Below are 17,350 nucleotides of genomic sequence, written 5' to 3'. Positions count from 1 at the left end.
TTTAAATTTGAAGGACAGATAAAAACTTCCCAGACAAGAAAAAGCTGAAGGAGTTCATCACTACCAAATTAGTATCACAAGAAATGTTAAAGGGACTTCTTTAAGAAGAAAAGATAAAAAGTAGAAATAACAAAATGGCAATAATTACACATCTATCAACAATTACTTTAAATGTAAATGGAATAAATGCTCCAATGAAAAGATAGGGTGGCTGAATGGATAAGAAAACAAAGCCCCTACATATGCTGCCTACAAGAGACTCACTTCATATGAAAACACACTGATAGTAAAGGGATGGTAAAAGATATTTCATGAAAATTGAAACCAAAAAAATTCTGGGTAGCAATATTTATACGAGACAAAATAGACTTGAAAACAAACACAATAACAAGAGACAAAGAAGGACCTAGCAATTCTATCTCTGGATATCTGAAGAAATTCAAAACACTAATTAAAAAAAGACATATGCATCCATATTTTCATTGCAACATTATTTACAATAGCCAAGATATGGAAGCAACCTAAGTGTCCATCAATAGATGAATTGATAAAGAAGTGGTACATATATACAATGGCATATTACTCAGCCATAAAAAAGAATGAAATCTTGCCATCTGCAACAATATTGATGGACCTAGAAGGTATTATGCTAAGTGAAATAAGTCAGACAAAGACCAATAGCATATGATTTCACTTATATGTGGAATCTAAAAAATAAAATAAACCAACTCATAGATCAGAGAACATTTTCATGGTTTCCAAATTGTAGGGGTGTTGGTGGGATGGTTGAAAAAAGGGAAAGAATTCAGAGTTGTAAAATAGTTATGGGAATGTAAAATACAGCATATAGAATATAGTCCATATGGTAGTAAGTATGTATAGTGTCAGATGGGTACTAGATTTTTTGGAGTAATCACTTTATTTTATAAATGTCTAATCTGAAACAAACATAATTTTGTATGCAGCTGTAATTGAAAAATAAAACATTATTTAAAAATAGTGATAATACCCCCTAAAAAATTAGTAGTATATTCATTTACAGAGGAGAGGGCAGGATTATCTAGATTTTGATTATAGATTCTTTCTCTCTGCCTGTTTTGAAAATAATGTTTGAGTTAACATCTCAACTGGGACAAGGGCAAAGAGATTTATAATAAATAAATTTCTAAAATTAATATTTTGTGTCCTCACCTTATATGTTCATAATATTTTAAACATTTATTTAAAATTTTTAAGCATTTATTTATCACCTAGTGATGAGCTAGGGTACCTTGCAAGGGTAAAAAATACATAGATGACAAGGTCCATGAGCTTACAATCTTATTAGAGAAATCTGAACAATTAGAGAACACCATCATATCATGTAAAACCACATACAGATTACGTGTAACCTAGGCATGCAGAGAATTGAGAAATTCTTGTGAGTCAAAATGATCAAACATGAAATTGGAATGGACTTATGGCTTGAGTTAGAAAGCCTGGGGGAGAAGGAAAAGTGTGTGCCTGTATGCTGTGGGAAAGGTCTGTGTGTTTATGTGGTGTTGGTGAGGAATGACAAATAGAAAAGAATGAGAGAAGAGTACCAATAGATGAGTACAGTGCTGCACCATGGAAGGACTTAGTAATGGACTTTGTATTTGACCTTCTGTATACAATAGAGAGAATTGAAGGTTCTTAAACAATGGGATCAAATTTTAAACCATTTGAAATATCAGTCCCATCCTTTTTCCCTATTACTTTCAAACTTTTCAAACTCTCCTACTAATGAAGATTTTTTTCCCCTAGTGTCACTTGTTCACATCACTGGAATAACCTGACCATTCATTCTCTTTCATTTCTTATATGGATTCTCTTTGGGGATTACATACAGTGTCCTGCTCCATTTTGGTTTCTGCTATTAGTTGTGAAATGTATTTAACTATATTTTCTGTCTTCTGACATAGAGAAACATCTAAGAAGGAAATTGGTTCTGCAATTTCCTTTACATTTCCCCTCTGTTCATCATAAATGACATTCTATAGTTGATAATTACTATCAATAAAAATACAGTTTTAGTTGGTTGAAATAGTTTTTGGTTAAATATTTATGAGACTCTGTTTTATCATGTACATACAATTTAAGTTGGACTTAAAATTATAATGGAGAGTAAATATTCTTCAGCAAAATTCAATACAGTAAAAAATGTCTCTCTCTCATTATGTTTTCTTCCTAAAAATGACAGTTTTTCATGCCTGTGATGGAAATATAAAGCACTGGAGCTCTGGCACTGCAGAAAATGCTCAAGACCTTGCAGGCATAACAAATAATAGCACCACAGAGAAGAATACAGGTTCTTTCTGCATCAGGAAACTGAGTGGCATCATGTCTAAAATCACTGATGAAAAGATTGTAAAGAATTCCCAAAGCACTGTGGGTATATCAAAACCATGTGTAAATGGGAACTTCTTTTTCTTGAACTATGAACAGTAGGATGCATGAATATTTTCCTATGGTACCTACCAAATTCTTTATTAGTAGCTACAAAGTTACTACCATCATAAGAATATCTTTTTTAGTTCTTTCTCTTAAAACTCAAGCACTAGACTCAAAATATACTTAAAAAGGTGTTTTATAATCACTAAATAGTTTTGTTGCTATAAATGAGAAAGGATAAATTAAAAATTACCATTAATTATAGCCATTGAAATCTAAGCCTAGGATGTGATTAAAAATAATAGAAAAACTATTTTGTCCTGGGTTGAATTTAAAAGCCAGTGTCATCATGCATGTAAGGCATAGCAAAAATAACAACAACAACAAAGAAAACAAAAAACCTAGCTTCCTGTTCATTTTATAAGTTTTTAAAACTAAAATCTCGTCCAAAGAATTAAAATCTCATCCAATACCAGATTCAATTAAAAGATTTTTAAAGCACCCAGTACAACTCCTTGTATACAGTATGTGCTTATTAAGTATATGTTCAAAGATGGGTCATTCTGTAATTGCAAACAGTGGAGGTACTAAAATATCTTCCTAAATTTTATGTTTCATTTTTGAAAGAGGAACATGAAACAAATTTGATACCCTCTAAAATAAATCCATGAGTTATTTAGAAATGAGAATAGAACATAAAAAAGAAAAACAAGTCATAAATATCCATATTTTGGACATTTGAAATGGAAGCAGGGCATAAAATTTGTTTGATTAAAATTAAAAGTGTTATTATGAAGTTAACAGACGAATAAAGCAGGAACCCAGTGAAAGAATATTTTAATATGCTATAGATATTCTGTAGTGTTGTTATCAAGAAGCTAGGATCAGCTTGGGTCGCTTAGGTAGGAACCTACTCAATGAAAAACTGTACATAGGAAGTAGCTCTCAGTGGAACATTGTCAGCCATGGGAAGCTATGTGTGTTAGAAATAACTATGTCATTAATGTCCTGGGGATATTAGTGACCCAAATGGACAAAGCATAGATCTTTTCTAAGCTGGAGAAAATTTAGAGATCAACCTTTTTATTATATAATTGACGGAACTAAGAGGTTCAGTGAATCTGACCATGGCCTGTAGCCGGTCAGCAGCTCAGCTCCTGACACCCAGGCTGGCATGCTTTTCCATACTCCACAGGATAATTAAATAGAAACCATTTTTACTGAGACCACAAATACCATCAAAGCGGAGTGGGGCAATGGTAGCAGCTATCACTTGAGAAGGCAGAATCACGTTGGTACAATTACTGGTGAAGTGAGAGGTCAAGTAGAAAGAATGAAGCTCAACTGGGATGAATGTAGGGGGTTCAAATGGGCAAAATAACAGCTTTTAAAAATGCAGTGAAGGACAGCTAGGTGTGTAAACCACTGACTGAGTGAATAATTAGAAAAGTGTGATGACCACGTGAATACCAGGCAAACAGGACTGTTGAGGTAATTACGCTGTTGTATTCTCCATTAATCATTCCTTTACTATATAGAGTTGTGAATGAGAGTTACAGAAGACTCTGGAGAGATTTCAGGGTAGGGAAATAAGTGTAAATAAGTAGTTGAGACATGGCTGGCAATGGTGATCCTGAAAGTAGGACCTTTAAAGGGAGACTTGATAACAGACTCCATGAAAGGGTTATACCCAGCCTATGGTATCATCCACTTAAAATCTACATTTTATGTAGAATATGATGAAACTGACTTAGGACTGAAGAGCTATGAGCCAGAGTTGGTACAACTCTCCACATGGTATGAGTTGTGTAGCTCACTTTTAATATTTAATCGATGTAATTTGAGCAATGTCCTTCTAAGAAGTCATTTGAAAGATGAGATGGATGCATTCTCTTGTTTCTGTGGTAATATGATCCTATGTGAAAGCAGAGAGGGGAATTAGGCAATTGGCTACTGTTCTTTGCTTCCTTTAGATTCTCAGTGGGAAAAGTCAGGTGTAGTTGAAGTCTGAAGGCTGGACCTCTGTTTCTGCTCAGTCACATCAGCTCCCATTAGTCTCTAACCTACCTCAGTTATTTTGTTAACAGCAGTAACAGCAGCAACAATAGCCGATATTATTGAATGTTTACTCTGGGCCGGGTACTATACTATGTGCTTTGTATCCATGTTTTGCCTATTACTAACTTGTGCTAGTTACTTAACTTCTCTGTGCTTCAATTTCTTTATTTGTAAAGTATGGAAAATAATAGCATCTACTTATGGTGATAATCAAATGAGTATAATCAAATATATATAAAAAGTATTTAGAACAGTCTTTGGCATATAGTAAGTATTTAGTGATAGTTACTATCTCATCTAATCGTCAAAGCAAATTTTTAAAAGTAATGGTTGCGCCTACTTACTCCCCCATTTACAGATAAGCAAATTGAGACTCAAAGAGTTGAATTACCTTGTTCAAGATCATAAAGGTAGTAACAGACAGAAGGACTTAAACTTTCAACCCTGTGCTTTTTCACCTCTGTGCCACGTTGGCTCTCCTGTTCCTGGTACCTAAGCCCCAGCCATACATTAAAGTTCTCTGATTAGATGATCTCTAGGTTGAACACACCCTGAGCTTTCAAATCTCTTTGCCTTTTGTTCCTTTTATTTCCTGTTTCAAATGGTTTTTCTAACTTTGTCAAGCAGATGAAATTAACTCTTTCACTGCATTAATTGGTTTCAATTTTTTTTTCAAAATCTGTCAGAAATACACAAAAAAAGTTGATATTTTGATTATTTTATGCATTTAATAATAACAATCTGGGCAGCTTTGTACATAAATGGAATTTTTTATGTATAAAAATTTCCTATTGTTATTCATTCTTGAAAAACACAAAAGTATAGAAAAATGTACATCTGCTTCACTAAACCTTCTTTCTGGAACACTGAAAGGACTTTTTATATTTTACTTTTGAGTGATAATTCTCGAGACAAGGAGCAACACACATTGCTGGGTTTCCAGGACACATAGCACAATAATACGTGGTTTGTTTTTGTTTGCAAACACTTTTCCCCTTTTTTGCACATTGTCAGGGCAGAATGCTGCACAGGCAGCAATCAGGCTGCTGTTTCTTGTCCTCAAATTGCCTGGGAAAATGGCGTTCTGTTAGCCAAATTTATTTTGTGCAGACATCCTGCAACCCCTATTACTTCCATCTTTTCTTGAAAATCTATCTAACAAGCCCTCTATAACTTTTTCCCTGATTTTCTGCTGGCTCAATTTATTGTTAGGGTTTTGAATGTTGTAACATATATAGCCATTTACTACAGCCACTTCAATGAGAAAATGCCATATGGTTTGATACCACTTCTTAGACTTCCTATCAAAAGACTAAGTGGCACAGTGTAGATCAAAACGATCAACTCCACCCTTAAATGCACTGTACAGAATTTGCATACTTGGTTTCAACACAGTTCTCGTTCCCTTTTCTGATCTTACGTGCACTTCCCCAACACCACCATAACCAACAGTGGAGATCATGTTAACTCTCCATATCTCCTGCCAAGTGCAAGCGAGCACTGATCGATCGTTGTTTTCCCGCATTCCCTGGAGGTCACCACGCGGCAGCTTGCCAATCCGCATACCTGAAGGTAGTCCTCTCCTATTGGCAAGCACTGTATCACATGCTCCAATGTTTTTCAGTCTTAGACTCTCAAAAAGTTCTACACTTAAATAAAAATCGTCTGTACAAACTACATGTCCCTTGCCTTCAAATCCATTCAGCAAGCTGGACATCACCCTGCTCTCAACCCAGCTTCACTATCTTGAGATGAATCTCGGCCTGTATATACATCAAACTGCAACAGAAATCCTGTTTGTGAATCACAGAGTGACCACGTCTTTATGCCCCATTTTGTACTTGGTGTACTGGGGAGATATGGCTTGAAAAATAAACGCTCCTTGAATCTCAACATGGACACATCCACACACAATTACTTATTGCTATTATAGGCGGAAACATATGTATCCTTCACTAAATGTATTATGGGCTTGATTTTTGCAAGCCGATCAGTCTTCGATGATTCATCATCATTATTGGAAAAATGAAGGATCTAATTAGTTGATATTCATCCCTCGTAAAAACAGTGTTGAAACCAGGAGTTTGAGTCAACCAATAGCTATCCTGAAAGTGTGACTCTAACGTTGCCTTGCGTACCATGTGACGAACGGAAACATCGGTGTTTCCTGTTCTTGCACGTTGACCGCAGCACTCACGGACTTCTGGTGCTGGACTCGAGTGCCTGAGCATGCACTCGAAGTCCACAGTAGAGGGAAGAGGTTTTTTGAGATCGTGGGGGTAAACTAGAACGCCGCAGTCAGTAGATGGAAATATTCATTTGGATATATCCTATCATTAAAATTCTCCTTCAAAATTGAATTCAGTTGCCACCTTTTCTATGGCACCTTCCTCCTTCCATCTTCAGAGTTAATTAGTTATCTGTTTCTTTAACACTTATCCCACATGTCCCTTACAGCACTTATCAGATTGCCTCATAATTTGTGTCTTTGCTACTAGAAGGTAAACTATGAGAGAGCCAGTAAAAAGTACCATTTATTCAAGACGCCAGACTCTTCTAAGGGCTTCACGACACTCACTGAGACACTCACTGAGTCCTCTCCATAACCGCGGGACGTATGTACTAGTACCCCTTTCTACGGATGAGGAGTGTAAATTTAAGTGACTTGCCCAACATCATACATGCATTAGGCACACAAATATGGTTGTTGTATTAAATGATGGCTAAGTAAAAATGCTTACTGAAGTGATCAGAAATTCTTGGTTTCCCTGGAGAAAATGAACTCTCTGAACATTATTTTTGATGGAGGAGAAAACAAGCTCCTCTTTCATCTAGTCAGATTTTTTTTTTCTTTCTTTAAGCTATGAAAAGAAACAACTAATTACCTACTTGAAGCTCGATTATCAGTTCAGCTTTAAAATTTTACTGTTATAGCTTTTTCTGATGCTATAATAAATGACACTTTTTCACCCCATGATCTTGAACATCCATGTAAGTCCAATATTATTTTATTGTCTGTTCAAAATCCTATAAATCTGTTCAAAATCCTATAAATCAGGACATGAGTTATAGTATCAATTTTAGTATTTGTGTCAAGAATCTATTATTTTCCAAACACAGAGAAAGAAAAGGAACTGTTTTCTGTCTTCAAGCCAAATGTGAAAACCCGTCTTTCTGAGGAAGAAGCTGTGCTGTGGCCCCAGAAGGGGCAGGGGGCTGGCTGTGAATGCCATGTGTGAATAATCCCACACTCCAAACCACCTGTGGCTTCTTGGAGGCCTTTTTCTACCACACTCAGAGAAACACATTTTCTTTGCTTTCCTCCAGGGGGCCTTTCAGTGCTCCAGGTCTTGTATTAACTGCCTGATGTGGTGGGAAGAAAACTGGTTTTAAAATCCTTTTAATTAAAAGGGCCCGAGCAGCTAATGAACATCATCCTTTCAGCAAAAGGAGATGATGTAAAAGCTCCTTCTACATTTTAAAAACCAGGTCTTATTAATAGAATTATTTTATAAAGTTAAAACCTCTTGGTTTTAATATATACTTTTAGAGCCTGTTACATTGCACGGCAAAAAGAATTAGCCAAACAAATATTTCCTCCATTGCTCTAATTCTCAAAATCTCTTTAACTTATTTGACTGTTTTGACTGATGGCAAAAAATAATAGAGTCATTTACAAATGACACCTTTGTTTTAACCACTGTAGACTAATTATGAACCTGTGTCTTAAAATTAAGCAATTGTATAATTTTAATCTGGTGTAAAAAAGGTTTCTGAGGAAACTGGGAAAATCACAGAACACTAGCATGCCCCAAGTTAAGAACAACAATAAAAAAAAGCAATAACAAAAAATTATCTTTGTAGACCCTGCAATTTTCATTCAAAACATTTATGAGAGAATATTAACAAACACAAAAGTGGTGTATTTTGCATAGTAAAACAAACTCATAAGACTTTGGAATTGTGAATAACCCACAATTCTGATAACCATCTACCTTAATTAATGTAGCCAGCATTTGAAACATTACCATTTATCACCTTATTTATCTTTTGTGTATGGAACTAATACAAGCTGGGTCTTTTTTTGTTTGTTTTAATACCATAACAATACTGGAGGAATAAAATAAAGAATGGAATAAAGTAAATTTATCTAATGGTGAATACACAGAAATGAAAAGTTTTGGTTCTGTTTGCAACTGTCCTACAGTAATCCGTTTCAACAATTCACTATTACATGAATGAAAAGGAATATGTCTCTGTAATTGTAAATATGTTTAATTGTATTTACAATGAAAGTAAATTTTGGAGGCCAAACTGTTTAGCTGATAGGAGGTTCACGAGTTTTGGTGTAAATCTCTGATAAGGCACAATAAAAATGTTGGAGTGGCATGCTTTAATAATAAAAGACATGTACCCTGTTGTACAGGTTATCCCATCTTTGTTGGAGCCCCACGGGAGGCCCCCTGGGCGTGGGCTCTTAGTGCCTTCTTTTGGTTTTGCTTTTCCTAGGCATTCTCATGCTAACTTGCAAGAAGGTATGAGAATGGAAGAAAAGACACGTCCAGGTCTCTGGAAGGAATCGAAATACCTCTTGTGGAAGTGAACAGTCCAGAAAGGCGGGGGTGCAGAGGGGTGGTGGTGGTGAGGGTGGGAGTGGGGGGGACTTTAACAACCAGGTTATGTTGTTATTTTGTGTATTGCATTAATATGGGAATTTAGGGTTCCAAAATACAACATGGTGACTGAGCTAAATGAAGTGTGAGCAGAATCGGGGATTCCCTCTGAATGGAGGGAGTATGATATATAAAAGACCCCAAGGAACACTAAGAAAAGATAAGCGGTAAGGCACTCAGGGAAAATGGAGAACACTCCTAATGCACCTCACTTGTTGCTACTACCTATTTAGTTTGTCTTTCCCACTAGACTAAGAAATGTCCACAAGAGATGGTTCTGTTTTGTTTTTCACTGTGCTCTCACCACCAAGCCCAGTGCCCAACACCTGTTTGTTGAGTGAATGAATAAATGAATAAACAATTCAGATAGCATTCTGGAAGGAGTAGCCATATTCATGCATTACCAATGACAAATCAGTTAGCCTCTATAAAAAATGCTGGTGTTGAAATCCAACCAGCTAACATTAAAGAAGATAATTCAGTTAATACGTTGTCTTACAAATAAATTTTTAAAAGTCAAATCACTATGGTTAATTTTGTGTTATTTAAATGGGGCGTCTGTGGGAACCTGGGCAAGTCACTCACCCTGTTGTGCATCAGTAAACATCTGCATGCGATTCCAGTCAGGCTAAATGTCCAGTTCCACCAGGCATCTCGCAGATAAACCCACTGTGCACTAAGGGAACCACATGACACAGCACAGGAACATCCATGCCAACACATCACTACTGGTAAGGAAAACAATTGAAAGACTGTTCCGCTAACATGTAATTAGTCCAAGAAGGACACGTGATTATTGATAATGGGTCTTTCTCACAGGGAAGTTGGACTCCCCAGTGGGAATATATTTTTATGTGTTGAAGATTAGTAACATTTTTAATTGAATTAGTAACCAACTGGTTTTAAATATTGAATATTGGAATGAGTGGCAAAATAGATAGTGTGATCTGGTCATTAAGACACGGAGGCAGACTTTATTTTATATGGTTGCTACCATTCCTCATTGGCTCACAAATGGCGCTGATTAACCCAGGACGTGTCTCTACCACTGCTTGCCCTTTGACCTAACATGCCAAGTTAGTCAAGCCTAGGCTTAAATGAAAGTCACTAGAGTTCAGCATTATTCACTGATCCCTGGGGCAGATCACTTATCAAAACTGTTAGAATCTGGAATTCCAAGTAGTGAGGCGCAGTTGGCAATCTCACTTGGCTGCTGCTCTTGACTCCTCATTCCCCTAATCTTACTCGTGCTCAGCTTTCTTGTTTACGTCATAGAGGCTGGAGATGATAAAGCCTACTCTGTCCTCCAGATCATTGCTGAATTTTCTCCTGATTGCTGGTGATATTTGAACCTCTAAGCAAAGTTCTCTATAAAGATAATGATTGCAATCATGTCTCTACTGCAGTTTTTTTTGAGTTGGACACATATTATCAGAATGTCCTGTGATAATATTTCCTTTGTTGTATATTGGATAATGATATTAGTACCAACAAGGGGACTTTATTGCTAGATTGAACTCACTGTTGTACATTAAACTTTGTCTCAGATCCAAACAACTTTGGTTAAAATAAAAATGAGGTCAGTCCTCACTAAATCACAGCTTGAGCTGTCCTTACATGAGCAAACTGAATAGTTGCACATATCATTGAGTCATTTCAGTTATTTTTTCTTATTTATATTTATATTTTCTTTACAGATGTACTACTATAGCAATACAGAATTCTGCTCCACTAGATTCCTAAACTTATTTTTTAAGTACAAAAAACCCCCCAAAAACAAAAACAATGAAAAGCAAACAAAAACAATAACAACCTTTCTGGCTTTGTCATAACATTATTGCAAACTGTTCTTACAGGTTAAATATGTAGAACCCCAAATTTCTACTCTGCCCCAAATTAAAATGTGATATTTATATTAAAATTCTGAACCAACCAGGAAGGTATACATCTCTAGATATTACTGGTTTGTGAGAATAAGTATAATTATGATATGCTATCAAATAATGCTTTTACAGATGTGATTTGTCAGTTTCTCAGCTTTATGCTCCCTATCATTTATACATTTCCAGTTCTAGATTATAGTAAGCAACAAAAATAAAATTTACAAAACCATAATAAAGTTAGTCTTACTAGTTTGTGCTTGCCTTCCAAGTTAAAAAACCAAAACCAAAACAAAACAAAACAAAAAAGAAAACGTTATTTGCAAAAAATGTAAAATTTATTCCAAGAAAATTAACAGGCTACATGGGTAAATTTTGGCAAATGCAACTTTATATTGAAATCACACATCTGTATCTTAAAGAATGAGACTCACAGACTCTAATGTATTTCTAAAATACCAGAAATCATATTATAAGCTTTCACAAGGTAAATCGGAAATAATTTAAATGACCAATACACTGAATGTGCAGAAAGTATAAACAAGACTGTGCCTTCTGTAGAAGAAACGCTTCAGATTGTGCAGGATGTCATACTAAGGCTGCGGTCTCCGCTTGACAGCTGACTTAAAATATAAACATAGATCAACTGCCTCCTTCTTAGAACACACTAGAATGGGTAGCACACCTCAGAAGAACATCTTAGCCCAGTGATGTGCACCTTAATTTTCAAATCATGTGAGGAAAAAGGGAAGAGTATTAAATGATCGTCCATGCAGTTCCATACGCATGACCATGACCTAGGTACTGGTTTGATTTCCCTTGACTACTTGCTCCAATGCAAAATAAGATAAAGATACTAAATAACCCTTTAAGGCAACATGTGTTTATTATGCTTTATTAGAACTGCTCAATTGTGACCAGTTGGTACCATTAATGTTGCCTCCCAGACCAATATCTAGCATTCGCAAAATAAAAAGGAATTGGAAACATTTTATACCAAATCAACAAAAACCACGTAATACAGTTCAATGCTAGCAATTTCACTAGTAGGTAAGGAAAATGGTATTTATAAATAGTAATGTATTAATTTAAAAAACGTAAACTCTAATTAGAACTAATATACTGCTTTGGAATGCTCCTCCAAACTTACAAAGTAACTTTTTTAAGTGTGATAATCCAATAATTGATGGCACGTCTTTCCTGGATTACAGTACTTTAAGTCCCCAAATATTTTCATCTTGGCAAAACAATAATAGTATGAAATGGTTTAAAGTCTTCAAACTTCTAAAATTAATTTTTATCAATACATTTACCTCATGTCAACTTAATTTATTAAGATGTCCAATGCTAATTGTTTTTTTTTTGATGTTTTTTCATAAGTAGTGATATACACAGCATTTAGCACTGATACTTAGCACCTGCCAATTTCATTATCAAGTTTTCAACCACATAAAGAAATTTAGGGCAGTGGTTCAGTCCTTTCTTAATTACAAACCTTCACCGGCAGTCAGCAGGATCACTCTGAGATTTAAAATAGGATTATAGGTGAACTATTGCAAAGACTGCAGAATGTTGCCCAAATCCTTATAACCGCTGATCCCATTCTTGATTTTCTTCTCCAGCTATGGCTACAGGCCACATTGCTTAGCAGAGGTCAGTGTTTCACAAGGCTAAAGATTTACTGATGCTCCTTCATATAACACAGTAAGGTTCCCTTGGTAACCTGGATTTTCTGCAGTAAAGAAGGGTTGTGCTGAAACAGCGCCTCAGCTCCCTGTTGGAGAATATGCAGACAAAAGGATTGATTCCTGCTTGGGCAAAACTCATCCAGACAGCAGCTGTTAGAAATCCCCCTGGCACTACAGGCCCTCTTGCAAAAACTCTCCAATAACAGGCCACCAGGTAGGGGCCCCACAAGGTTAGAAAGAGAAAAGTCATTATATAGAACATTCTGCTGATTCTTTTCTCCATTTTGAACTCGTCTAAGACCAATAGCCTTCTTCTGCCCGTGGTGTTTGCATTTTGCCTGATGCCCAACAAAGTGGGTGGTGTAGGACCCCTTCCAAATCCTGCTAGCCAATTGGCAGCTGCCTGGCCACTGGCTCCAGGGCCATGAAAAGTCCAGTTCTGGCTGACTGCTGCTACAAACTGGACTGGCTTCATTTTCCTTCGATCGTGGACAAAAAATATCAGCTTGAGGTAGACAAGCTGTGTGGCTAGGAGAATGAGAGCAAGAAGCAGCATAAAACCTAAGGAATCATTAGCCCTGAAGGAACGGTGTTGGAAGGTGCATTGATCTTCCTCCCTAATGAATGAGTAAGTGCCCACATCTAAAACTGGGGGAAATGCCATGGCCACAGACAGAGTCCACACCATACAGATCACAGCCAGACACGTCCAAAAGGTCAGCCTCTTTGTATAGAAGCGGTGATGAGCGATAGCTAAGTATCTGGTGACACTGATACAGAACAGCATGAAAGCAGTGTGGAAACAGGACAAAACCCCCAGAAAGGCAATCACTTTGCAAGTCAGAGTCCCGAAAGTCCAGGTAGAGCCATTTTTGACAGAGTTGAATACAAATGGAAAACAAATTGCAGATCTGAGGATATCTGAACAGCAAAGGTCCAACAGGAAGTAATAAGGTGCTCTATGCAAGGTTTTATCTCTCACTAGCAAAATGGAGATCAGAAGGTTGCCCACCACGCTGACTCCTATTATGAAACCCAAGGAAGTCAGTTTCAGAAAGGCTGTTAGAGGAGAGAGATTTTGCACAATGTTGTCAGCTGCATGGCTATAGTTCGCCATAGATGGATGGAAGATAAAGATACAGCCTCAGTCAAGTCTCATGATCTAGATAGAAGAACAAGGAAAAGATAGATCCATACATTTTACTGAAAATGTAATCCACAAAGAGAACTGATCCGATCTGCAGTCATGCTTTCTCTTTTCTTCCATTTGATTTGCCATCAGAATATCTGGGGGAAAAAAAAAGAGCTATCAGTTCTTAAGTTAACAAGCAATGATGTCAGGCAGTACTAACATAAAGCTGTTTATTTCTGGGGAAGTAAATAAAGTTTTAATTTTGAATAATATTATTTGCTTTAGTACGTACTTTTGCTTGAGATTTCAGAGAACTGGCTTGCTTAGTTTTCTGGGCTAGATGAATTAAAAAATGTCCCTATTTTGGAGGACATATATTTTATTGGGTACATTTAGGACAAAAGGAATAAAATGTTCCACAATCATAAAATTTGCCAGTCCAGGAATTAATCAGTAGATCACAACAAGATTGCTAATAGGAGACAGAAAGGAGATTACCTACATTTACTGAGTTCTATTAGTATCTGTCAGTATTTTACAGGCAGCTTCTCCGCTGATACAGATCCAAAATATGTCTTTTAACTCAAGTGTCACTATTCATGCTGCATATTGTAAGAAGAGTATTTGTTGATTCACCTTAAATCATAATTTCAACATTAGACTTCTAAATTAGTAGGAACTTGTCCCAAGATTTGATGTGATTTAATCTTTTGTCTCCCCCCCCACCTCCCGGGCAACCCCACCCCAATTTTGGCAAATCTTTTCTCCTTTAAGCACATACGATTATTAAAAATGGTTAATGTAAATATTAGCCAGGGAAACACACCCACAGGAATAAAGCACTTCCATTTGTAAATCTTGGCTGCCTGGGTTCAAATGAATTTAACATGAACCCGTATTTATTGGGCAATTAAGCTTTTCTGTTTACACTGATATAATCTTTGTTGCAAATCACAAGTGGCTTCATTTGAAAATGAAATGCACATTGTCTCCTTGGTGCCTGGGAGCCACACCAGGGAAATGGGCTTCCTCTGTCATTCCTAGCAAGCATCTTTCCTTTGCCACTTCTCACTTGCCCGGAATACGCTGATGGTGGCTCAGGCAAACCTGCGTTCGATGATTTTAATTTCCCCACTGATATATCCCTGGGTAAATGCCTATCTCATCATGCAACATTATGAAAACTGAAACCCGCCACCCCTGGATTTATAATGGGGGGTGGAGGAGGGGGAGGGAAGAGAGACATGCATTACATACGCGAAGATGGGGAGACTGCTTCTGTTCCTGGTGATTCGCGATCTGATATTCCTTAGTCTTGCAAGGCTTTCCATAAATGGAGCTCTGAATAAGCCCAACTGAAGATGCATTGCCTGAATGTACTTCCATTATGCAGTTTATTGTTTTAAAAAAAAACCAAACACCACCTTAGGGAGGGCTTTTTCCCGGTGTGCCTGCAGTTTCATCAACACTGCGCCCTCCACCCCTAAACTTAACCGAGAGTATGTCCTCCTACCTGTTGGTGTTGGATATCCCGACAGACTATAGCGTCTTCCATAAATTGCCGGGGGGTTTTCTCCTTTCTTTCTTTTTATTTTTTGCCTTTTTTTTTTTTTTTTTTTGCCTTGGTGCCTTGACTGAGCATCCAGGCAGGGCTCGGCGGCGCCTGCGCGCTGGAGCCTCCTTGAGCTCCAGCCGCGTCCTCCCCTGTCGCAGCCGCGCGGTCTCCCCCAGCAACGCAGGGGCCGCGGCGGCGAGGGCGGAGGCCCCGGCCGCTGTGGAGCCAACCCTAGTCCCGACCCGTTTCCAGAATTGCCGGAGTTCACTGAATGCTCTGTCCTGTTGGGCTGGCAAAATGAGGCTTTTGTCTCCTAGTGGCTGCTTCTGAACGTTTCCCTCCCCGCGTGTGCAGCTGGGGCTGGAGAGGCTCGCTCAGGACTCAGGCCCGCCCTCCGCCCTCCGCCCTCCGCCCTCCGCCCTCCGCCCTCCGCCCTCCGCCCTCCGCCCTCCGCCCTCCGCCCTCCGCCCTCCGCCCTCCGCCCTCCGCCCTCCGCCCTCCGCCCTCCGCCCTCCGCCCTCCGCCCTCCGCCCTCCGCCCTCCGCCCTCCGCCACCCGGGCCGCGCACTTGGGGCAGCCGGCGCAGGGCGCCCTCTCTGCGGCCTCCGGAGCTTGTCTTCCGGTCTTCTTCGGGGTGGTCCAAAGCTCCGTTTAGGTTTCTTTTTAAATCATTTCCCCAGCTGACCTTTAAATTTCCAAGTTAGCTGGGGTGAGGGGGGAGGTGAGGATAAAGGGGAAGGGAGGGAGGAAGGGAGGAAGAAAAGAGAAACAAAAATCACATATATATGATATATATGTATATATATACATACACACACACACACACACACGCACACACACACACACACACACATATATATGCAGTCAAGAAAAATTTTGTCAATGGGGAAGAGGGGAAATCCGGTTAAGGCAACCCTGTCTTTGTTAGTCATCTATTCTGGAATGCACGCAAATATGCGTTATGTAGGGAGAAGCTAAGTTCAGAGAACTGCAAAATGATTTAACGAATTTGACTTAAGAATCTACAAATATTTTAAATGACTATTCCTTGCATTCCACCCCACCCAGAGACAGCCTTTTCTTTCTTTTTTCTTTTTTGCAAGTATGACTGACCAATAGATTGGTAACCTCAAAGCAGTTGTGTGAGTTTCCTTCCCTCCCGTCCTCCCCTTGTTATTACGGAAGGAAAACACTAAACACGAACTCATAAAGCTTACACCGGTCCATAAGGTCCGATGATATCATAGCCTGACAGCTGGGTGCTTAGGGATGCCTCTGGAATCCCTTTTCCGTATTTTACCGTTTCGAAAGAGTTTTGTTTGTGGGGGTGGTGTAAGATTTTAAATGACAACAACTCGCCTCCAAAAAATGAGCAGACGTCCTTTCATTAATTCCCGAAGTCAAACGTCTGCTTCTCCTCTGGTATGCTTATTGCTTTATAATAATCTGTTAATGAAACAAAAAATAAGTATCTTCTCTACAGTAATAATTTGATCTCCAGATTCCGGTAAAATACCTCATTGCTGGGTGGCGAGATTGTGACATTCAAGGGAAGTCAAGCCAATCAGCGTACAGATAATATGGGTTAATTTACATATTGTATTTCTATTGGTCATACCGAGGTAAAGCTTTCTTTGCTAAAAGCTTAAAAATGAATACTTCACTGTCATGATGTCACAGTCATTACACAAAGCCCTATGTTGGTAATACTGAAATTATGTTACATTTTCCTAATTTGTTTTGAAATATCCTAAATCCATTAGAAATAGATAATGATTTTTTTTAAAGGAATATATATATAAAGCACCTAACTCTGGCATTCCTTTAACTTAGGAAAATCAATCCTACAGTAGTACTGTAGTAACTTGAGGGGCATTTCTATTCAAGTATAACAGTACACTTTTTGCAAAACAAATTCAGAAGAGATCAAAACTATATGATAGTTTACACTT

The 17,350-nt window shown here is 38.0% G+C and overlaps 1 protein-coding gene across 10 annotated transcripts; it reads right to left on the bottom strand.

Moving 5' to 3' along the window:
• Nucleotides 1-11,339: 11,339 nt before the first annotated feature.
• GPR85 (G protein-coupled receptor 85) lies at nucleotides 11,340-16,896 on the bottom strand. Of its 10 annotated transcripts, none has more exons than XM_074315714.2 (4): nucleotides 16,616-16,896; nucleotides 15,967-16,102; nucleotides 15,101-15,687; nucleotides 11,340-13,998 (listed from the first exon to the last, which is right to left on the bottom strand). In XM_074315714.2, the coding sequence occupies exon 4, from the start codon at nucleotides 13,826-13,828 to the stop codon at nucleotides 12,716-12,718; it is 1,113 nt and encodes a 370-aa protein (XP_074171815.1). In that variant the 5' UTR covers nucleotides 13,829-13,998; nucleotides 15,101-15,687; nucleotides 15,967-16,102; nucleotides 16,616-16,896; the 3' UTR covers nucleotides 11,340-12,715. The 10 variants fall into 10 exon arrangements, with proteins under 10 accessions (XP_074171815.1, XP_074171819.1, XP_074171820.1 ...); XM_074315718.2 differs by lacking the exons at nucleotides 15,967-16,102; nucleotides 16,616-16,896 and adding an exon at nucleotides 14,346-14,479 and having other exon boundaries at nucleotides 15,101-15,222; nucleotides 15,357-15,794; XM_074315719.2 differs by lacking the exons at nucleotides 15,967-16,102; nucleotides 16,616-16,896 and adding an exon at nucleotides 14,346-14,445 and having other exon boundaries at nucleotides 15,101-15,222; nucleotides 15,357-15,794.
• Nucleotides 16,897-17,350: the final 454 nt, after the last annotated feature.

This window comes from Rhinolophus sinicus, chromosome 8 (genome assembly GCF_057876585.1).
Source record: "Rhinolophus sinicus isolate RSI-liver-muscle chromosome 8, RSI-T2T, whole genome shotgun sequence".
Taxonomy (NCBI): domain Eukaryota; kingdom Metazoa; phylum Chordata; class Mammalia; order Chiroptera; family Rhinolophidae; genus Rhinolophus; species Rhinolophus sinicus.
This window is presented reverse-complemented; position numbering and strand designations above follow the sequence as displayed.